The sequence below is a fragment of the Cladophialophora psammophila genome (assembly GCF_000585535.1).
Source record: "Cladophialophora psammophila CBS 110553 chromosome Unknown aczJe-supercont1.2, whole genome shotgun sequence".
In the NCBI taxonomy this organism is placed as follows: domain Eukaryota; kingdom Fungi; phylum Ascomycota; class Eurotiomycetes; order Chaetothyriales; family Herpotrichiellaceae; genus Cladophialophora; species Cladophialophora psammophila.
This window is the reverse complement of record NW_006912923.1, coordinates 1,480,848-1,503,144: the sequence shown is the minus strand read 5'-3', so window position 1 is coordinate 1,503,144 and position 22,297 is coordinate 1,480,848. Positions and strand designations below refer to the sequence as shown.

General features: G+C 52.4%; 8 protein-coding genes across 8 annotated transcripts; 6 read left to right on the top strand and 2 right to left on the bottom strand.

Annotated features, from left to right (window-relative positions):
• Positions 1-426: 426 nt before the first annotated feature.
• Positions 427-1,140, top strand: A1O5_01886 (uncharacterized protein; the record flags this gene model as incomplete). The annotated part of the gene is made up of 2 exons (XM_007742502.1): positions 427-766; positions 824-1,140. 2 exons carry the CDS (start codon positions 427-429, stop codon positions 1,138-1,140), a joined length of 657 nt encoding a protein of 218 aa, XP_007740692.1.
• Positions 1,141-1,918: 778 nt separating this feature from the next.
• A1O5_01885 (uncharacterized protein) lies at positions 1,919-2,998 on the top strand (the record flags this gene model as incomplete). Its single annotated transcript, XM_007742501.1, has 1 exon — positions 1,919-2,998. The coding sequence occupies one exon, from the start codon at positions 1,919-1,921 to the stop codon at positions 2,996-2,998; it is 1,080 nt and encodes a 359-aa protein (XP_007740691.1).
• Positions 2,999-3,175: 177 nt separating this feature from the next.
• Positions 3,176-4,010, bottom strand: A1O5_01884 (uncharacterized protein; the record flags this gene model as incomplete). Its single annotated transcript, XM_007742500.1, has 3 exons — positions 3,176-3,617; positions 3,676-3,887; positions 3,936-4,010. 3 exons carry the CDS (start codon positions 4,008-4,010, stop codon positions 3,176-3,178), a joined length of 729 nt encoding a protein of 242 aa, XP_007740690.1.
• Positions 4,011-4,667: 657 nt separating this feature from the next.
• Positions 4,668-7,416, top strand: A1O5_01883 (uncharacterized protein; the record flags this gene model as incomplete). Its single annotated transcript, XM_007742499.1, has 2 exons — positions 4,668-4,683; positions 4,742-7,416. 2 exons carry the CDS (start codon positions 4,668-4,670, stop codon positions 7,414-7,416), a joined length of 2,691 nt encoding a protein of 896 aa, XP_007740689.1.
• Positions 7,417-8,198: 782 nt separating this feature from the next.
• Positions 8,199-9,021, top strand: A1O5_01882 (uncharacterized protein; the record flags this gene model as incomplete). Its single annotated transcript, XM_007742498.1, has 3 exons — positions 8,199-8,493; positions 8,634-8,785; positions 8,848-9,021. The coding sequence occupies 3 exons, from the start codon at positions 8,199-8,201 to the stop codon at positions 9,019-9,021; spliced, it is 621 nt and encodes a 206-aa protein (XP_007740688.1).
• A 226-nt stretch (positions 9,022-9,247) lies between these two features.
• Positions 9,248-11,743, top strand: A1O5_01881 (uncharacterized protein; the record flags this gene model as incomplete). The annotated part of the gene is made up of 1 exon (XM_007742497.1): positions 9,248-11,743. The coding sequence occupies one exon, from the start codon at positions 9,248-9,250 to the stop codon at positions 11,741-11,743; it is 2,496 nt and encodes an 831-aa protein (XP_007740687.1).
• Positions 11,744-13,128: 1,385 nt separating this feature from the next.
• Positions 13,129-16,749, top strand: A1O5_01880 (uncharacterized protein; the record flags this gene model as incomplete). The annotated part of the gene is made up of 2 exons (XM_007742496.1): positions 13,129-14,525; positions 14,571-16,749. 2 exons carry the CDS (start codon positions 13,129-13,131, stop codon positions 16,747-16,749), a joined length of 3,576 nt encoding a protein of 1,191 aa, XP_007740686.1.
• A 1,745-nt stretch (positions 16,750-18,494) lies between these two features.
• Positions 18,495-21,685, bottom strand: A1O5_01879 (uncharacterized protein; the record flags this gene model as incomplete). The annotated part of the gene is made up of 2 exons (XM_007742495.1): positions 18,495-18,909; positions 18,975-21,685. 2 exons carry the CDS (start codon positions 21,683-21,685, stop codon positions 18,495-18,497), a joined length of 3,126 nt encoding a protein of 1,041 aa, XP_007740685.1.
• Between the last annotated feature and the right edge of the window lie 612 nt (positions 21,686-22,297).

Sequence of the window (22,297 nt, the reverse complement as noted above, 5' to 3'; positions counted from 1 at the left end):
GTATTCTAGTATACTCTATCACGACCCCAAGCTCGATCATCTGGAGAGGGTGCCCAACCCTCTTAGGCTGGCTGGGTAGGGCGGTTTAGCGACATTGCCTTTGTGTGGTTTTGGCGGCGGGAGAGGTATTGTGCCTCACTAGCGGTAAATGGAGGGGACCGTCACCGTCCGTCCGTCCTCGTGGCTTAGCGAGTCAAAGTAGAAACTAGACTTGCAACAAATCAGCGGTGAGCACGCGCTGTGTGCACAGGGCTGTGCGTTCAGCTGCGCTGAGAAACATGCATGGGAAAAAAGAGAACTCAGCCACCGACTCGCCCGGCTGGCTCATCACCACTTATCACAACACAACTTGATTATCCAGTTCCCCGTATTTCCTGCTTGAATTTCAATCCCTCCAAGTCGAAATTCACCTAGTTGGTAGTAAAGATGGGCAAGGCGAAAAACAAAATCAAGTATCCAAAACAACCCCCACCCCGTATGCATTTCAGATATAGTTCTTCTGGGGACCCTCTCTACGGCTGGGAAGTCGTCGACTCCATCATTGCATCGCTCGGCACATTCGCGGATCTTGTAGAGTCGTTCACGATCGAAAAATCCGATGCGCAGTACTATGCGTTTGAAAAAGTCAAAGAGGAACTCTGCACCGCCGTTGTCGATGCCGCAAACTCCCTGTCCTCGATTTGGAACTCTGTCGTTGATCCCCAAAACTCGTCTACGGACGCGGCTCCGATGGAGGCCAGGAGCGTGTATCTGAAATTGCTGACTGGTAAGTGGAGGGTATTGGCAACTCCTACGGTACCTTTTTCTTAATATTGTCGATTAGACACTTCGCTCCCCGGATACTGCAACGAGATCAAACGGAATTTGCGACAACCGTGGGAGCACGCGACGCGCGATGGCACCATTGGCCAGCCAACGGACCTGGAGACTTATAAAGACCGGTTGCAGAAATTGATGCCGAAAATTCAAGCAGGGTTGAAAATATTCCTAGAGCCGGAGATTTCGAACGGATTGACACAGAAGGATACTGGACTGCCCAGGAAATTCGCACGGCATCTCTCCGTGCCGGTTTCCTCTCCGCTGAAGAACACGGCCATACCCTCAGATCCCAAGAAGAAGAACTGGTGTGTGGTCATGTAGTGAATGCCCCGAGTTTCTTTTCGTAATCGACCGAGCGACTTTGGCTACCTCGATGCTCTCACATGACTGAAGTAAATGATTGGACCAGGAGGGCCAGACGGGTCGGAAGGGCCGCAGACGCAGATCTGGATCTTGGCAGCCTTCGAGCCCATCGTGCCTTCCGAGCCCTGACCCGATTGTGATGAACTTGGCCCAGAGTAATTATTCGTTTGTGTCAGTGGGATAACGGGGGTCAGCGAGGGGCAATGAAGACCAACACACAATAACGTTGAATGCGTAAAGCAATGTTCATATTGACCACGAAGGACTATGAAATGCTATGGGTAATGAGCGTGACTGGGACGGAAAAAAATTAAAACTGGTTAGAAGAGGGAGTAAGTGAGAGACGAGGGTCCTCATAGTCGTCAAAAGCAGCGGCGCGCCCAGCCTACGATTATGCTCGAAACGGCAGGACCACCCAAGCCGAAGACTCCCGCAACAACTTGACATAAGTACTTACTTAAATACCTACAAGTACAATTACCGAGAGGAAGACACGCTTGGACCCATAGACCTCAATTGATATTTTGGTTGCGGGGGGGTAACCCTTTGGGCGGGCGCCGTCTACAAGTACATAAAAGCGGCGAGCCCCACGATCCCCGAAAAGAAAATTTAATACTCGGTACATGAACTTTTTTAGCGGTAATTTGCGTGAGGCCCTTCAGTCTAAGCTCTGCACTCGTCAGTCAAGCGTCAATTTCCATCTTCACATCTCCACCTACCGAGTATACTGACCAGAATGGCAACAAAACCACAGGGCGACATATGCGTCGACTGCCAGGAGCGTGACGCCAGCCTAGACATTAGAAACCGGCGCCTGTGTGCTCCATGTTTCATCCGATATGTAAACTCCAAGATCCTCAAGCGCATGGAGTCCTATCGATTCAAAAACCTTGCTGGAGATCAGAAGCGCCGGTTGTTTCTCCCTCTCTCCGGGGGCGTCTCGTCTCTTGTTTTGCTACAGGTCCTCGATGCGCAGCTGCAGAAGCAGATGGAGAGCCGCAATAAAACTGCTTACGAGCTTGTCATTGCCCGCGTCGTGCTCCCTGACACGGAGACTCAGACAGAGGCAGAGGGCCAGTATCAGCAAGTGAGCGAAAGATTTCCTTTGCACAATTTCCTCCCACTGCTGCGTCTGTATGACGTCTTTCGGCTGGACGAGAATATCCATCAAGACCTCATTCACCTTGGGATCCATCGCCAGGAAACCGAGTCACACGACGAGTTCTCGCGCCGTGTGCTCTCCTGTGCGACATCCGTGACCGCACGGGCAGACTTGCAATCCATTCTTCTACGGAGACTGCTGGTGTCCCTCGCCAGACGGCAGAACTGCGAGGGCGTGCTCTGGGGTCATTCGGATAGTCGGCTGGCAGCCCTTGCACTCGCAGATGTTGCGAAAGGTAGAGGTGGGTCAGTCCCTGCAACCATCGCTGATGGGCCGTCTATGCACGGGATCAACTTTAATTATCCCGCCCGTGACCTGTTCAAGGTTGAGCTTCAAACCTACGCACGAGCTTTGCCGAATCCTTTGGTGGCAGAGTCGAAGAGCGATATGTCCGATCGGGTGGCGCCTACGATCCGCAATACCTCCATTGGCGACCTTCTCACCAACTATATCAATGAGCAGGGCGTGAAATACCCTAGTATAATGGCAAACGTGGTGCGAACAGCGAGTAAATTGCAAGCTCAAGCCACCGATCAGGAGACGAACGCTTGCCCGGTCTGTGTCATGCCAACGATGAGAAATCCCAACAGTTCACGGGGGAATACAGTTCTTTGCTATGGATGTGCGAGGGTGAAGCAGGATATTCGAGCTTGAAATCCTCCAGGCTCGGAGGTTGTCGATGCCATGGATCTTCATCCACCTCTTTTTTCTCTTCTGAATCGTCTGATGAAAAGGGAAAGGAACGCTCAACGTTTACCATCGCTCTGATTGCTAACTCCAGGGTAATGTCGTCTTGGGGTAGAGCACAGCTCACTTCCAATACTCGCCAACTCAACGGGTGCGAGCAGGCATCGGAGGAGGTATGTCCTCTGCTGCTTCGACATCGTGTTGCCTCTCTCGATTTGACCTCCTGGACTCTCGTCGCGAAGTATATCTTGGGGGAGGACCGTTCTGGACGTTCAATCGAACTTCCTCGTTCTGGTAGTCAAACTCATCTGGAAGGCTCGGATCTGCGACATTTGCCTGCGGAGTACCCTTAATCCTCTTTTGGCCACGCGCACGCAACTCCTTTTCGAGCAGAACCACATTTCGGGTGTTGCATTTGTATGCCGCATCTACAAAGTCACCGATAAATGGAATCAGCCCAACTGCGAAGTCAATGACAACGTTCATTTGCATTCGCATTTTAATGCCCGAGGGCAACTCCGGGTCGACAGAGCAGCAGGTGCGGTAGACCATGAGAGCGAGGAAGAGATCAAGGACATCGCCGATGCTAAGGGAGGTCAGTTTTCGAGTGCTACATTTGTTAGGGAACAGAGTCCTAGGCTTACCCCGGGATCAAGCCGATGACCGCTCCCCAGCCGAATCTTGTGCCCAAAAAGCTTCCAAGACAGAGGTCGACGCGGTAGGCTCTTCTTTTTGCTTTGGTGAGGATTCTCTCCTCCTCTGAAGTCAACCCCGGCGGGAGCGCCCTTTTTCTCTTCTTTGTGGTTTTGTAGAGTCCTCCGAGCCTGGTAGCGGGTATCGTCTCGAAGTAGGGATCCTGCGTAAAGTTAGAGTTGGCAAAGGTTCCCGGGGTCTGGATCCATACCTCGCGGCCCTCTTTGTTGGACGAATTTTCCTTGAAGAGCCTCCTGGCCACCAGTTTTGCTGCGTAAGACGCCATGTGTGAGATGCTCGAGATGAGATGTGAGTGAAATAGGGACTGTACGATTAGGGAAAAGTAGGGAAATGGGGGGCAGATGTAGGGCAGATGTAGGTGGAGGGATGGCAGAGGCGGAAAAGTCAACAAAAGACCTGGACGTTCAGGCTTTATATCACTGCAAAATTTAGTCCCTAGTCCTGTCAAACAAAGCCAAGATGAGTCGCAAGGATAAGGGCCATTAAGTGCCACTTGGTGCTGTTAGAAGCCTGTTTGGCTTGCTGGAATTGATTGGCATTCAGACTCACTCAAAACAGGTTGATACGCGCTGAATTTCCTGGACATTCCCTGGACACCCTCCCTGCGCCTTCACGCGCGGCAACGTCATTCAATTCGTCACTTGGTGGCTGTGCGGCCTCATTAGCCACAGCAATATGCACAGCCACGGTCTTCGAAGACCTGGACTCTCTTTTCAACGCCTGGTGTCTCTCAGTCACCGTAACGAAAACATACCCCTCAGACCTGACTGGCTATCCGCCACTTCTCAACTCGATCGCAACATCCAGATGAGAGACTGTAGACTCTGCAGCCCTTCTGTTTCCGACCCGTGACCTCTACATCCTACGGTCTCCAGAGCAGTGGAGATGACCAGATCTTCTACTCCAACAACAAACTCAAGAGATGCAGCTGGAGGACTGTGAGACTCCCGAACCTGGCACGATATTTGTCCAGATGCTAACACTATGCCTTGTCAGGGTTGGATGACCTTTGTGTCCGATTCATCATAAACCTTCCCCCCGAGGAGCTCGAGTCCGTGGAGCGCATTTGCTTCCAAGTCGAGGAGGCACAATGGTTCTACGAAGACTTCATCCGGCCCCTTGACCCGTCCCTACCCTCTCTTTCCCTTCGTGCTTTCAGTCTACGCATCTTCCAGCACTGTCCACTTTTCTCGCAATGGTCTGCGCAGCATCACACCACCGCTTTCGCCGAGTTCCTGGCATATAAATCCCGTGTTCCCGTCCGAGGGGCCATCCTGTTGAATGAGGCGATGGATGAGGTCGTCCTTGTCAAAGGCTGGAAAAAAGGCGCAAATTGGAGCTTCCCTCGAGGGAAGATCAACAAGGATGAGGATGATCTTGATTGTGCAGTGCGAGAAGTCTACGAAGAGACGGGTTTCGATGTTCGCGAGGCTGGACTCGTCAAAGATGAGAAAGACATGAAGTATATCGAAGTTACCATGAGAGAACAGCACATGAGACTCTATGTATTCCGTGGAGTGCCCAGAAACGCGCATTTTGAACCCAGGACACGAAAGGAGATCAGCAAAATTGAGTGGTACAAGTTGACAGATTTGCCCACCTTGAAGAAGAATAATCATCGACAACACGAGGCCAGCGGCACGGACCACGCATCCATCAACTCGAACAAGTTCTATATGGTGGCGCCGTTTTTGAATCCACTCAAGAAATGGATCGCTCAGCAACGGAAGAAGGAAAACCGGTATAGCTCGCATCTTGCAGCGCCTCCCATGGTGCCAGAGGACGTGACCACCGAGGATGAGCAAGACGGCGTCGGGGCGCGGCTTGGAGAGACGTTGCCGCCGACTGTCAGCGACCTACCTGAAGTCTCCAATTCTAGTGCGATTGACCCAAGTTCACATCTTAAGGAGCTGCTGAATATTGGCATGCAAGCTGTCCCGCCTCAAGCGGCGTTGCCACCAAGTCATATGCCGCAGGTTGACACCGAGATGTCGAACGCTCTTCTGGCTCTTCTACGGGCGCCACGGGGAGACTTACAGGATCAGTCTGCCGCCGTCCCCCAGACTCCACTAGAACAGATCTCGTTGCCGCCCGAGGTTCAAAGGTCGCCGCACATCTCCCATGTACGGCAGCCTCAAATTGATCACGCCCAGCCACCGCCTCCATTTCAACCGCAACTCCAAGACCAAGTCCTCCTTCCTACACAGGCACCCTACCAAAGATCAAAAGATTCAAACATCACCTCAAATGCCGCAACTTATCCCGCCCATAATGCCCCTCGCGTTACACCATTCCAAAGGACCACCGAACCGTTGTTTGCATCTGAAGAAGCGATACAGCAACGACCGACCGTACCTCCAGCTAGTGCATTGCCCAAGCTGACCAACCACACAAAAGCGCTATTGGATGTTTTCAGGGGAGCGACAGGCACAACAACTCAGCCGTTGCCCCATTTTGAGATGTCTCCCCCAAATACCTTGCGCCAGAATGAAGCATTGCACCCTCCCCAAGCACAAAGACAGACCCTACCAACTGGCACCCTTGCGTTCAAAGCTGATCACGCTGTCCAAGGAATTGGCAAAGGTTTAGCTACTTTGTCTTCCAACGTGCCCTTACAATCGACCATAAACGCGGACTTTGAAAGCCGGGTCTCTTCCTTGCGATCGCCTAGACGACCCCAAAGCGCACAGCAGACCTCCCTTCTTCAGCTTTTTACTCAACCATCTCCACCAAAACCCATGGACAGCTCAACCGCTCGACCTCCACCACCGGTAGAGCTCGCAGCGACAGCTGCTGCCATCTCGTCTCCAAAGCCGAAAGTCGACGAGGATGACCTGCTCTCGTTGTTGAGGAAAGGTACTCGAGAAGCATCGCGAAAAGCAGCTGAGATCAAGCGGCCATCTCCAAGAGAGGGTGAGACGTCTGCTACCGTCAGTGGCCCATTGAATCAACCCGAATTCGAAGTAATCTCTAGGGCGACCAGACATGCGACGAACGAGATGGGCCGAAGTCCGCTTACTGCCAATAGGACGCTGTACGATCCAAACCAACCAGCACCAGTCAAGATTCTGAGCCGATCAGAGGAGTCTCGTCCACAGCGTCCCCGGTCACCAAGAGGCCTCAAGTCAACCTCGAGGCGGACAGTGAGGGAAAAGACGACACCAAAGGAGCAAGGGAAGCCATTCCAGCCTCAGATTCTTCGTCGGCCTCAGACCAATGACTCGACCATGGCTGTCAGGCTCACCGCCACGAGCGAGACTACAAGTCAGCAGCCGATTTCGACGGCCGCGGCTCCCTCGCCTCCTACCACGGCAGATGCTGGTGAAAAATCGACACCGAGCCGGAAGGCTTCTCAAACAGAGGCGCAGAAACAAACATTGCTTTCTCTCTTTGGTGGAGGGCTGGACACTACGCCTCGGGCAACAACATTACAACCTAGTTCGGGCATAGTCTCTCCGCTAACGAACAGTCAAATCTTCAATGCCAATGGCGAGGCACCGCTGTCCGGGATTGAACCCATTTCCACTCGGACATCCCGTGTGGGGAGCATGACATCGATCGTGAGTGGGCCAGGAACGGGGCGGGCGACGGGCGAAAAACGACAGACAGGCGCAGAGAACAAGGCATTTCTTTTGGGGTATTTGGGCAGAATCGCGAGCCAGGAGCAATGAATGTGTGGATTTTAATGATTTGACAGGACACGAATGATGTTGGGCACGGGCAGGCGGTCTGAGACGTTCACGAGCACGTGTACGATGTTGTTCGGGGAGCTGAGAAGTCAAATGCACCACTATACGAGGGGCTTCGTATTCGCATTGGTGTTTTCTGGAAGCGGGGCTTCTGGGCGCCCAGGCGCCTGGGCTCTCGGGCTCTTGAAATTTCTCTCGTGATAGTCCGCAGTTGGTGGTGCCATGGGCATAATTTATGCATCCAGTGTGTCGGGTAAACAGGATCACTTTTGTTTCCGCCCGCCCTTCGGCCTGGATGAAGATGGATATATTTTTTTTTTGGTCGCTCTTCCCTATGTACATCTGCTTTGACCTGCGGGCCAGTACCATGCCCAAAAGCAGTAAAAGCCGTGAGTGTGTTATGTCAAAATCGTGGAGTCGTTGACAGCCAATTGCAGGCATGGGCAAATGATGAGCTCAGCTGCATGGAGGGATGATTCAAGCATTTGAATGGTTCGACAGGTCCCCAACGAGGCTAGCTGAGCTTCAACTCTGTAACGAGCTGTCACCGGTCTTGGTGTGTTCGCCCAGGCTTTGGATCTGGATGCATAAGTCAGACACGGAATACGGAAGTAGATGATAGAAGCAGCAGTAGAAGAAGAGTGGCAATCCGCCCCCATGCAAGCTCACCGATGGGTTGCGCCTTGGGATCTTGGTTCCTGACTTGACGGCCGGTTTTCTTTCTTCTGTGGGATTTTGGTGTTTCATGAGGTTCAACAATGACAATGGCCCAGATGGTGGCTGCGCGGGTTGTAGCGATAGGAAACTACTACTTTGGTGACTTGACGACAGCGAGCGCGAGTGACGCAAAGGCAGAGGCAGAGGCAGAGGAAGAGGAAGAGGCCGCCGCCGCCGCCATCGAGTCTAAATGCTCTTTGTCATCACCCGCTCCAAACATTTGCCTCTCTCTCCCCAGCAGCGATGTGCAAGTCACTGCAGGCACTGCAGTCGCCAGCGCCAGCGCCAGCTCCAATGCGCAAATCCAGCAACATCTTCTCTCTCCTCCTCCTTCCCACAGCAGTATGTCATTATGTGATGTTCCAATCAGCCATTTGTGGTTCCCGAATTTAATGTCTGGGGCGCCAACCTCGTCTCATCGACTCTTTGCACTCCCCAAGACTGCCCAATCTCTGGTGCTGACTGTGTTCGCCCACCTCCAGAACCGGATGCTGCCAGCAGCCTTGATCGCGATTACAATTACGGCCTGACCCCAGGCACGGCCAGCTCATCAGGCAACATGTCTCCTATCCTGACCGTGGGCTCGTCAGAGCCCCAGCCTGCCTCCGAACCCGTCCTAGATCCCATCTCAAGGGTATCGTATACATTACAATACCCACTTGGCTGGCAACGCTTGGCTCATTCATGACCCTCTAGCAAATCCTCGAAAGGACCCAGTCGCAGAGCAAATTGCCTGCCTCTTCCCAAGGCGGTGTGCCTTCCAAGTCGCCTTATGCAGACTCCGGTTACTCCGACTCGGGCAGCCTGAAAGCCGAGCCGGTCTCGTTGCGACGGGTTGACAGTAGCAATTCGGGCAAGGAGAAGAAGTGAGTTTCCCTTGATAGAAGCCTGAAGGAACAGGCACCACTGTCTTGTTCCCCTAGCCCCCCCCCCTTCTCTCTCTTCCTGTCTCTGCCGTCCATGGATAAGCACTTTTGTTTCCATGTGCTTTCGGGGATCTGCTGGTTCCCGGCCTCGGCGCTGAAAGTTTTGACCACTGCGGTGTACTAATGGCCAATGCTTCTGCAGGAAAGGGGTTTCCTTCCTCAGTCGAATAATGGGCAACAAGAAGAGGGATTCCTTCGACCTTCACGACGACAATGCTTCAGAGGTCGGTTCCGAGTTTCGACCTGCCGGGGTCGAGGCAGAAGTCTTTTCCCAGCCCGTCGGCTTCATCCCCAAGTTCCCTGCGCCGCCACGATATATCAAGGTCAAGGCCCAATATAGGAAACAGAAGGATTTCGACAGGCTATTCCTGGCCCAAATACTGTTGGGGGCGCCGCCGTCCAAAACTCGCAAGGCCGAGATAGACTCCAAGATCCACAGCATCAATGATAGTCCGGATGATGTCCCGCCAACGCTCCCCAGGAACTCTGCAAACAATGCGGTATGGGCCATGGAATTCTCAAAAGATGGAAGATATCTCGCTGCTGCCGGGCAGGACAAAAAGCTGAGAGTGTGGGAGGTCATCTCATCTGCGGACGATCGAGAGATGGAAGAGAAGCTTGCCGAGACCAACAATGATGGGGAGAAGGTCAAACTCAACGCTCCCGTCTTCAAGAGGAAACTCATTCGCGAATATGACGGCCACACTTCGAGCATCCTGGACCTCAGCTGGAGCAAGAACAACTTCCTGCTGTCTTCGTCCATGGATAAAACCGTTAGGCTATATCATGTGAGTCGGGCGGAATGTTTATGTGCGTTCAAACATAATGACTTCGTCACCTCGATCCAATTTCATCCACGAGATGATCGATTCTTCTTGGCCGGCTCCCTGGACTCGAAGATACGTTTGTGGAGCATACCGGACAAGAACGTCGCATACTGGACGCAGGTTTCTGACATGGTCACTGCTGTCGCATTCACGCCAGATGGGAAGACCGCCATCGCCGGTTGCCTGAATGGTTTGTGTATTCTTTATGACACTGAAGGTCTCAAGGCGCATTCGCAAATTCACGTCCGGTCGGCGCGAGGCAAAAATGCCAAAGGTAGCAAAATCACGGGGATTGACACAATATCCTTACCTCGAGAGGGCGGGCAGCCGGACGTGAAACTCCTGATCACCAGCAACGACTCCAGGGTGCGCATGTACAACTTAAAGGATAGGACCCTTGAGGTGAAATTCCGCGGTAATGAGAATTCCTGCAGCCAAATCCATGCCTCGTTCAGCGACGACGGGAAATATGTAATCTGCGGGAGCGAGGACCGCAAGGTGTATATATGGCCAACATCCGTCAACGAACGGCCTGACAATGATAAGCGGCCGATGGAAGTGTTTGAGGCGCACTCAGCCATCGTCACTACGGCGATTATGGCTCCTGAAAAGACGAGACGTTTACTGGCACAGTCGGGAGATCCTCTGTATGACCTCTGCAATCCGCCACCAGTGACATTGGTCAGTCGTGCAGACTCGGTCATTTCGTCTCGCGCACCCACAAACAACAGCAACCACTCGGACGACAAACATACCAAGGATGGAACCAGGCTATCGGAATCTCCCCGCCGCGCCCCGGAGACGCCCGCGTATTTGTCTCGTCATTCGCATCCTGGCGGTCAGATCATTGTCACAGCAGACTACACTGGACAAATCAAGGTCTTCCGGCAAGACTGTGCTTTCCAGAAACGCAGACATGAGTCATGGGACTCCAGCTCAACTTTCTCCAGGAAAATGCTAGCTCGGACTGGATCTGTGGCAACGCGCAACTCTGTGAACTCATCCACTCATCGGAACTCGTTCGTCATGAACCCTAAGACCCAGTCAACGGATCGCATCTTGAGCTGGAGGAATTCTGTGAGTGTCAACGATACCGCAAACCACAATGCCTCGACAAGTATGTTGGATATCCGGGGCGGACTGGCCAACAACGAGCGGTCTCGTAGTGCTTCTCCCAGGAAGATCCTCGGACACCGTCTATCGCTTCACAGATCGGCTCCTCCACGGAAAGATACTGCTGCCTCCCCTGCATCTCCCGAATATCACTCGCCGTTACAGCAGATCCACAATGGGCCCTCGATTACGATTCAGTCGCCTCTCACTGAGTCACCTGGTAGTTTTCACTCAGCGACGCAGAAATCTCCACACCAGGAGGTACTCTCGCCGCAGGTATCTCTGAAGCCTTTGCCTTCGAATCCTACTCCGAGCGACCTCCCACACAGCCCGAACGATCCACTTTTCCTGATGGACCAGCAGTCGTACCTCGCTTGGGATATGAGGACCACATTATTGCCTATGGCGAAGCATATGCCCCGCACACCCGGCTTGTTGGGCGCAGATGGCAACCCCCTCTCCCGCGCCCCTAGCTACATGAGCCAATTGTCTAGTGAACTTACTGGTTCAGAACGCGAACCCAGTCCTGGCGGGAGTATGGGCGATGATGAGCGCAGGGCGTCGGCGGTCGATAACAAGAACCGCAAATCCCGGTCCTGGAGGCGGAGTAGTGCAGCAAGCGAGAGCGATTTAAAGTGCAAGAAGTGTGGAGGCACAACATTCAAAGCGACCATGACGGATAAGGGCCAAAGCTTCAGGTGTAAAAAGTGTGGGACTGCTGTTTGATTCATCCCGAAAATATGAGGAGCGTTCGTTGTGTGCGGGTAAGGTGTTTGGAGTCTCGTTGATCTTGGAATACAAGTTGTGGGAAGCTGAACCCATTGGATTACGCCAGACCGACAGATGTTTTGTTCCCCCTCGACACGGTCACGGAGGCAAACTCGAATGAAAATCCTATTTCATTGAGAGAGGGAGGAGTGACACTGGCCGAGGGCAGGGACACCATTCCCTCACAGTGACGACCACAAGCCTCCACCTCTGAACACACGCTATCGATGCGCAGACGAAGGATGACCTTTTTTTCTTTTCCTGACGAAGCACGAGTAACATGACTGCACCTCATGAGCGTTCAAAGATCATCAATGTACAAATAGTTGGAACTACGAGAAGGGAAAGATGCATTCTGTCTATATATTACAGGCAATATATCGAGTGGCACGTATGTACTCGATAAATCAACACAGACACACCCAAATTACATGTGGTATTATAAACAGTACAGAAGCCATTGTCATCGCCTCTCTCTTTCTTTTTACCAGGGTACCGTGTACATGCACATCCACACATCCTTAAATATCATTTTGTTGTCTTGTTGAGAATCAAAGTCTGTGTTCGAACCCCTTCCTCATCGTAGCTCGAGGCACGTGCCTGTGAAATACCAACCAGTCACATGACCAAGGGTGCGTAGCGAGGTAGCTTGGCAATAGCTTGATAGTTTTCCTTCCAACACGCCATCTCGATGCCACCGTACTTGGCTCTACATTCAATACTTCCACCACCTTGCCTTTCCGCTACATTCAGGTTCTGGACTAGTCGTCGACAAACACGTAGATATCTAGTCAAAAAGCATGACTTTTTGATCGGCAAGGTGCCATTCCCCTCCCCCAAATGCTCTTCCTTTCCGCCTCAAATTTGATGCCTCCTTCCGTCCACAAGGCTGTCACATCCATGAACACGGGCCAACACCACACCTCTCTCGTGTCCCAGTATCATCTCCAGCTTAGTTTTCTATTACTGGACTGTTTCTTCTTGGAAACACATGCTCTGTTACTGGTGCTTCACTCTCGGAGGGTGACGATATCAGTTCAAATCTTGGCAGGTTCTTCACCCAGGCTATAAGTCTTCCCCCCTTGACCTCGTCGTCAGTTCAACACCTTGATCCACCTCTTTGTCTCCTACCTTCTCTCACAACTTTCATATTTTTAAGTCCTTCACCCATTCATGTCTCTCGTTTGAACTCCTTCGTCCGTCCTTCTCCGCTCGGCTCTTTCCGCCAGCTCTACTCGTTTAGTTGTATTTGATTTCTTCCTGGCTTTCGGCGTTTCAACACGAGACCTCATCCCGTGCGAGTTTATCTTGACCTGCTCCTCCAGCAGTCCACTCGGAGCATCATGGCTACCTCAGCTGCTCTCCCCGCCTCTCTAGTTAGAGACACTATTGACCTCACAGACGACTCGGGTGACGTCGCGGTATGCGACATCCAAATGGTCCATCCAGTCATCAAGAAAGAACTGGATGGTGAAAAGAAAGACACTGTTGCCATCGAAACCACATCTATTCAACAGGACAACGAGTTGAACCAAAGGATGAACAATACCAACCCAGATGAGCTCAACCTTGAGACAAAACCAATCAAGTCAGATTTGACCAGCAACAAATATGATATCCCGCACGATCCCACGGAATGTCCGGACGAAATGAGCCTCGAGGGACTACCAGGACCTTACCCGTCTCCCGATGAAAGTTCGGAAATGGCTGGTTTCGAGGCTCTTCTGCAGTACAACCAGAATAAGATCAGCTTCGATGATGGTGATATCGTCAATGATGGGTCTGCCGAAGGCGCTGCTGAGCCATTGGGCATGGTGATTGACGAAAACGCCGACGAGATGGACTGGAATATCGCTCTGGAGGAAGATTCCTCACCGGCGAATGAATCCGCCGCCACAGTCTTTGCCATTCGCAAGAAAGAGTATGAGAGAAAGACAGCAGAAGGCACAAACACTACAGAGGACGACATTCGATTCGCTACAGAAGAAGTTGCGGAACATAGGCGCCTCCGGGACATCGCAAGGAGCAAGCTGGTTGTGAGAGATCTCCCTGGGCAGAATGGTGTACCTCCTGGTTATGAGGAGGCAGACTCGCTCTTTGTTCCGGAGGTCCCCAACCTGCCAGACTCTCGGCCAAAGAAGAGAGCAGGACCGACACCTCGCAATCGACTCTCCAAGAAGGACTTGCAAGACGCCATCTCTGCTGGCATCGACGCCGGATTTGGGGAGAGCCGCAAACCAAAGAGAAAAGCAACAGCCTCCAGTGATGATCGCCCACCAAAGAAGAGATGTCAAATCAATCAGGACGGCGGCGCCCGAAAGGCACCACAAAAGAGAGGTCGGCATCAGGGCCCCAATCTCAGCAATATTCAAAGTCTTGGACGAACCAATATCGTGGAGGCCGCCCAAGCTAACGCTTTAAGACCTAACGTGCCTACTTTCACCTCCGGCAATAAGGCTAAGGCACTTAAAGAGCTAATTGCAAGCATTCCGTCAGCCGAGCGAGCCACAGCCAGTTCCGACAGAGCAGCTGTCTTAGCAGCGACAAAGAAATTCAACGGGAAGGGCGCTGTTAGATCAGACAACCGTGGAGGATGGAGGCTTCGAGGTATGGAGTCGTCACTCTACAATCACCAGCTTCTCGGCGCCGCCTTTATGCGGGAACGTGAAACCGGAGAGTCGAAACCCAAGGGTGGGCTTGTGTGTGACGAAATGGGGTTTGGCAAAACCATACAGATGATGTATGTTGCGTCCCTCATTCCCCTTACCATTGCTAACTAGAGTAGTGCGAATATCCTCGACGGCAAAGCGGAGGAGGGAAGTGCCGTCAAGACCACCCTGATCGTTGCACCACCTTCACTGCTCGGCCAATGGATGCAAGAGATGGACAAGCACGTCAAGAGGAACGCCCTTGGTCGAATTCTCCTTTACTACTCCGGCTCTCGCCTCTACAGCAACAACATCCTCGCGGACTTGGGGGCGTACGACGTGATCCTTACGACCTATAGTGAGGTCCAGAAGAGCTATCCACTAGCAGAACCGCCTAAGCATCTGGCGTCTGAGGAGAGAAAGAATGAGTGGTGGGAGAACCACTACCGTAACCACGTCGGACCCCTCCACCAAATCAAGTTCCATCGCGTCGTGCTGGATGAAGCCCACCATATCAAGAACCATACCTCCAAAACTTCAATTGCCGTGCGTGCTCTCACAGGCAACTTCAGGTGGTGCATTACGGGGACCCCCATCTTGAACTACATCGAAGAATTATTTCCATATTTCTCTTTCCTCAAGGTTCCTCACACAGGCGACTATAGCACGTTTTGCCATAATTATTGCAGCAATCGCACCAACAGAGATCCGGTGAACATGGGCAGAATACACAACATTTTGAGGGCCATCATGCTGAGGAGGACTCATGTGGATACTCTTTTCAATGCTCCCATTGTCAAACTCCCCGGTATCACACACACCACGGTCCATATCCAGTTCAATGCCGTCGAGAGGCATATATACAACATGGTCAAGTCGCGGTACATTCAGCAAATCAATACGTACTCGAAGTCTGGCACATTGAATTCGAACTACAGCAATATTCTAGGGATGTTGATGCGTCTCAGAATGCTCTGTTCACACATTATGCTCTGCCAAGACGTGTTGAAGCGAATGTTCGTCGCAGCGGACATCGAGACTTTGTGGAGGCTAACCGCGAAAGAAGTCCAGGCCGCTGGAGACTGCGGCCAGATGAATATGATGAAGACTCTACGGAAGATGCTGGCAGCCAACGAAAATACACTCAAGACCTCCCAGACCAAGGAGCTCGAACTAAGCAGTGGGGTCACGCCAGACTTTCAGGATGACCAAAACATGGAAACAGGCTCCACATATGGGCTCTCCTTCAAGTTCAGAAAATTCCTCCGCGCTTTAAGCGAGTCTGGAACTTGGACTGAAGTGCATCTTCGATCAGTCTGCGCTCAATGCCGTCTTCCCCCCGACGATCCGGTGTGCACTTCATGCTTCCACGTGTATTGCCAAGAGTGCATCAATGCCATGCACGAGGAACGAAAAGCCAGAGGAGAGGAGAAGACCGCTTGCCTTGAATGCCAAACTTTGTTCGAGGAAACGTCTCCGTGTGCTGGTCTTAAAGAGTTGGGCTTCAACAGCAAGGAAAGCGCGGAGAGGGTGGACAAGAGAAAAATGAAGTTGGCGAAGATGGCGCAGAAATCTAGATGGAGAAGTGGCAGTATCCACCGCAACAACTTTGTGTCTGATGAAGATGACGAGGAAGACGACGACGAGGATGAGAAAGACTGGATGGACATAGGGGGCTCATTGCTACCCTCTGCCAAACTCGCGCATACAAAAGCTGCCATTCTCAACTGGAAGACAGATTGCCCGGGACAAAAGGTCATCGTTTACACCCAATTTCTGGGTCTCGGCCAGATCTTCAGCAAAGTGTGCTCCACAGAGCGATGGGGCCATGTGCTCTTCAACGGCAAAATGACCATCGAGGCACGAGGACGAGCGATCGAGAAGTTCCGCGATGACCCGGAAATCTTCATCATGATTTGCTCCCTCAAAGCCGGCGGCGTCGGCTTGAATCTCACCATGGCGAGCAAAATCATCATACTAGATCTGTGGTTCAACTCTTCCATCGAAGCCCAAGCCTACTGCCGGGCATTCCGCATTGGGCAAGAAAACCAAGTCGATGTTGTGCGCTTTGTCGTCCAGGACTCCATCGATGAGGATCTGATCAAAATGCAAGATCGCAAGAACATTGAGGTGACGGGCGCGATTGGGCCAGAAAGCATGGGGAAAAGAGCCACCATCCAGCAGTTGCTCGAGTTGTTTGGCGAGGTGAGAGAGGATGGTCAGAATGAATTCATCTTGGTGGAGGACGAGAATGAAGGCAAGGAGGACGACGATGAAGTCGACCTTACCAACAGACTACCCCCTCCGCCATTCTGAGGAGGCTGCGCTCTTTTATTTATTGGTACCTCATTCATCTTCACATCACCTCATCGTCTTTGGATGGCAATGGGCCGTCTTACGAGCTGTATATTTGCCCCAGGGCTACTCTGTGGAATAAAGCCATACGACATCTTCCACAGCGACAACACTACGGGCTCCCAACATGTGAACAGACATCAGTGAAGGAGGCCGAGCTAGAATGATCCCAGGCACGGGCGAATCTGTCTCCACCAACGGCAATCCTTCTTGTCCAGAAGATGCCAGGATGCCTCTCGACAGTTCATTCCGTGAGCACAACAATACGAAGCATTAACAGCAACAAGAGACTCAAAACAGGCATCCTCCATCGTCCAACATACCCTCTCAATCAGAAGAGGTATAGCTAGGTGGAGAAATTTGGATTTGAAGAACAGATTGAGTATTGAAGACAACTGGAAGGAGCGGAGAAGAAGATGACGGATACAGCAAGGCGGAACAGATATGCCAGGGCAGGAACAGACAGAGCATACCATACCACAGCGCACAGCGAGGCACTACACCGCACAACACCCCCCGGTCTAGGTAGAGGGCGGATGACATCAGCGCATCAAGAGTGCATCCATCTACAGAGATTGGAAGGAGGGAGTTGGCTGACTGGCCGGCTGGCTGGGATGCAGCTGGTAGCTTCGTACATAGCAGAGCATGAACACAGTGGTAGAATAGCATCAACAACACGATCACTCGATGACTTACTCATTCGTTCTCTCTTCCACCGGATCAACCACTCAACTTACCGGACTTGATTACGCTTTGAGATAGACACCCTTTCTCTCGCCGTGTCCCATGTCCCATGTCCCGTGTCCCGTGTCCCGTATCTCGATCATCGCGTACGAGGAGCACGTATATATGTACGCATGTCCAAAGAGGTCGATTGAGAAAGCAAGTACTCGATAGTATCTCCGGTATGTCTTTCGTTTGAAAACTTGGAACCTCTTTTTTTTCCATTTCCATTTTGCAAGCAGGCAAGCAAGCAAGCAAGCAAGCTACCTAGCTGGCTAGCTCTTTCTTTCATTCTTTCATTCTTTCATTCTTTGTTTCACAACACAGTCAGGCAGTCTCTCTTTCTTTCCTCGAATGGTGGCCAGGTGCTCGGCGGGTATCATGTAACATGCGTGCATATAGGTAACAAACAATCAACTCTTTGCCAAAAAGGCCAAAAAAGCAAAACAAAAAGCAAAAAAACCACAAAAGAAAAAAGGTCGTTGCATCTTTTTGGCCCGCACTCTGCTTCCTTTTTTTCCCCCCTCTCTCCTCGCTTTTCTACCCCTTTGTGCATCTGACCGCATGAGGGGGCAGGGGTATCAGGCTTCTTCCCCTCTGAAACATCACTGACGATTCAAGAGACATATACTCTCTCCGTCACTCTTTCCTCATGCCCTTCACAGGTTCAGAATCCAGGAGGTGCTCTGCTTCGCCAGAATTGATTTTCTTATCCTGATCGTACTCCAAGCTCAAGTCTGAGCCCAAGAAGCTCCGCGCTACTTCATCCCCATCCATTCTATTTTGGTCGGCGGTTGCAGGTAATGAACTCATGATTTTCTTGGCCTGAGGCCTGAAACCTTGTCTGCTCTTCTCCGCGAACGTGTTCGGTATAGGTTGATGACTGTTCGACATCGCCACGATCTATTACGACTTGCGTTCGCCATGCTGAAATTAGTCGAATCAAAACGGCCACTCATGGTAGGTGCCAATCGTTGCGGCACTCATGCCCCCAGCTCCTTGATTGCCTGTTTCCGCCTCTCCAACATTTCCTTCCTCACTATCCTGGTCCTCAGCGCCTCACTCGCCTGTACCAACGCATCAATACTAATGGCGTGATTGGTCATGTTGTGGTTGATATACGTATACACCTGCGCGGCGGAGTCGAGCGCAAGAATCGCGTTTTCATTGAGCTTGAGCAAGGCGAGGGCCAGTTGGAAGAGGAAAGGCGACGATGTACCATCGTGTTCATCGGGGGAATTGTTGTCCACCGAGGATGTGGTTTCTGCTTGGGCGTGCAACGCGGTCACGGGCGTGGATGGGCCACTTGTCAGGCCAAGGGAAGGAATGTCCACAGTGAGTGTGGTTTTGGATTGGTTCAATGCGTGTGGGGGGGCGTCGGAACTATTGAGGCACAGACTGTTGTGCAGAGAAAGGAGTCTTAGTTGAAGGTTCCTTGTAATACGAGGAGAAGAAAAACTCACATGACGTCCCAAACTCGGTACAGGGCCTCTCCGCCCGTTAACACGCCCGTGTAAAGCGACAAGAACCAATGAAACGTGCACGCCTCCAACTCGACACCCAGTTCATCCAGTTTGGCGCTCAGTTTTGGCAGGACTTCGGTAACATATTGGCGAAGAACCACTTGATCAGCTCGAGCGACAAGCAGAGTCGAGCTGAAGTATTGGCTTGGGAGGATGACGTCGATGATGGCAACGAGAAGCCAAAAGCAATCTTCCGCCGTGGCACAAATGAGCAGCAAAGACGCTGTGATGAGATTCATACCTTGACAGTATCCAATGCGTGGATTGTGCAAGGAATAGGCCCTTAGCAACTCTTCCAACCTCTGAATGCCAGGTCCGTGCCGAAAGAAGACATTGTCTGTGAGCGTCCGGTGAACATCCGCCTTGATTTGACTAGCAATATCCGGATCGATGTCTATGCCCTCCTGCGATCGAGCAACAAGGTCCTCATAGTAGCCAGGAATTCTCAGAGCACTTGCACCAGAACACTCGGCCCAAATCTTTGGCCGTAAGGAGACAGGGATACCGGCGAGAACCAGTGACTTGAAGTGCATGTACTTGGCTTTCGTCTTTGTGGAGCGCCCAAGGGTTGCTATTCCAATGAGCTCGCCGTTGAGAAGATCTGCTTCAGGGGTGTTGGTGTTGCTCGCGCGATCTGCGTTGTTCGCTCTTTCCGCTCTCACTCTGCGCAGAAAGTCATTCCACCGGACCGCCCGCTCGGCTTGAAGTGCATCGTGCAATTCTGTCAGCTGCTCCAGAAGCAATTTTGCTGGACCGGAGTCGGTCGTGGCTTCGGACTCGGAATCCGGTGTAAAGTCCGCAGAAGTCGCTGTCACTGTCGAGGGTTGCGGTTCCATCACCATGCTAGTGGTTGGAAGAGCCTTTTGCGAAGCAGCAGAGACGGAAATGGAAGTCTCTCTGCTTCGACGCGGTGGCGTCGTAGTGCCTGCTGCGTCCACCGTGCTCACAGTAACCACAGCTCCAGCAGAGGGCGTGTGTGAAAGCAATTCTTTTGGCCTTCCTGAGGACAAGGCCGCGGGTACTTTGAGGTAATCTTGCCATGACTTTTTAGGCGCCTCCTCATCTACCGAAATGGGTGTAACAGGTCTTTCGATCGAGAGTTCTTCAGAATGCGGAGCTTCACTGGCTCTAAAGCTAGCTATGGTTTCGGTACCACTCAACTTGTTTCGTCGGTGGCCTCGAACCTGAAGGTTCTGTCGCTTTCGCCGTTTCTGGTCATAGATGAAGCCGAATCTGTCCGTCAATAGTCCAGTGTTCTCCACATTTTGGGTTGTCATGGTGGGCGGCAGCTGGGAGCTCTCAATCATAGAGTCTAACTCGACAGTAGGAGGGAGGTTACTTGCGTTTGATTCTTTTCGCGTATGACCAGGACTGGCCGAAAGTCGCGTGGCAGTCGGTGTCCGCTTTACTGGCGGCCGACTCTTGACCGTCCCAGTTGTAGGTAGCGATGCAGATGACTTGGTGGTGGTTAGAGGCGGATTGGTGCGCGGTTTCGATACACTCGGTTCCGTTTCGCCTGCTGCATTCTGCTGTCCCAGCGACGATGCCCTCGATCGACCGGTTTGGGACTTTCCACCAAAAATCTGGGTCCAAGAGGCAAAAGAGCGAGTAGACTGACTAGAGCGGACACTGGCTTCGTCGCTGGCTTTGGGCTTTCTGACAGTTTTCCCGCCGATGAAATAGCTGGAAGACTGTGTTGGAGGCTGGAATATGCTTTGTAGACCAGACAACTTGGGGGTGTTTGAGCTTGGTATACGCGGACGCAAGGTGGCCTCCATATCCTGGCTACTGTCACTGAGGCTGCTGTTGGCCCTGCTAGGGGTTCGGCTTGCCTTGGCCAGGCTCGATGCCATCGACCCAGCCCTGCTGCGATTCGCTTCCGACTCGACTTGCAAGGCTGCTGGCAGATTCCGAGTATCTGAGACATGACCGGTGGGGAAATCGCTGTCCAGGGGACTGCTGACCACAATGCCATCTGCCATTGCTTCGCTCATCATGCCATCTAGCATCGCAGCTGCTCGATCCACAGAACCTGATGACGCCCCGAGACTTGAATCATTGTCTCCCTGTTCCAATCTCAGGAGCCTCTTCTCCACCTCTGCCGTCGGGACATTGGCTTCGCGCAGGATCTTCTTCAATTCCCTCTCCCTGTGGTCCGCTCGGATTCGTAGAGCCGAAATTTCCGCATCCCTTTGAGCAAGGTCGGAGGCATACTGACGGACCAACTTGACCGCACCAGTCCTGGCAATGAGTCTTTCGATGTGCTCATCACTAGCCAAATGCAGGGAACCCGGAATTTCCAGGGATGATCGTGGAGAGTCGTCGAACAAGGCATTTTGTCTATTGAGGGAGGGAGATGCACTGGTCAAGCCTGCAAGAGTGGCCTTCCTATCCCTTGCCTTTTGTGATATTGTCCGTATGGGCTTGGGCACAACCTCTTGAGCAATGCTTGCCGATTTCGTTTCGGTCTCTGGGGAGAAGGAGGGAAAGGAGGTCAGGGAAGGGTCGTCTTGTTCAAAGGATTGAGACGAGTGCTTCGAGCCATGACGCTTGGGGGCTCCTCGCACGGTCTTGGGCTTCTTCTGATCGGCGGACTGACTGGAGGTCTGTGAGGAGGATCGTCTCGATTCATTGCTGCCATGTTCGGACATTTTGAAGCCGACGAGGGCCCTATCGACTGGAACCCAGAGATCGCTCGAACACCGCTGCCCGCATCTTCACAGCACAAATAGGTTATGACAGTGTCGGAATGCGGGAGAAACGGGCGGAAGTCAAAGTCGAAGGATGGGGGATCCGGCCATGCTCTTGGATCGGATGACGATGGCAGTAATGACGTGTGTGGTAAAGCGAAGAGGAGACAAGGGAGAACAAGATGGTATTTGTTATGTCGCGGGAGAGGCGGTGATGGACAGCACAGAAGAAAGTCCGAGAGCTGACGGGACATCAAACGGACACTGTGTGGAGGTTGGTAGTGGTGGTAGTATGGTTGGGCATCTCTGGCTCTGGCAGCTGGCAATGGCAGAAAGAAATGCTCGTGTGATATGACGAAACCCACAAGTTGCAGGTTTGCGGCAGCTGGGTTGGTGTCTTTGGTGCCTTGGTGCCGGGGCGTTACAGGGGGGGTGGTGGAGCTTGTTCGTGCCACACACATGTGGCACTGGTGAAGTTCAAGACCCGGGTAGGTCACTCAAGCAAGGGCACCAACGGCACCAACGGGGGCGGAGACGGAGACGCAAGGCCGGGCAGGGCTGGGCAGCTGGCAG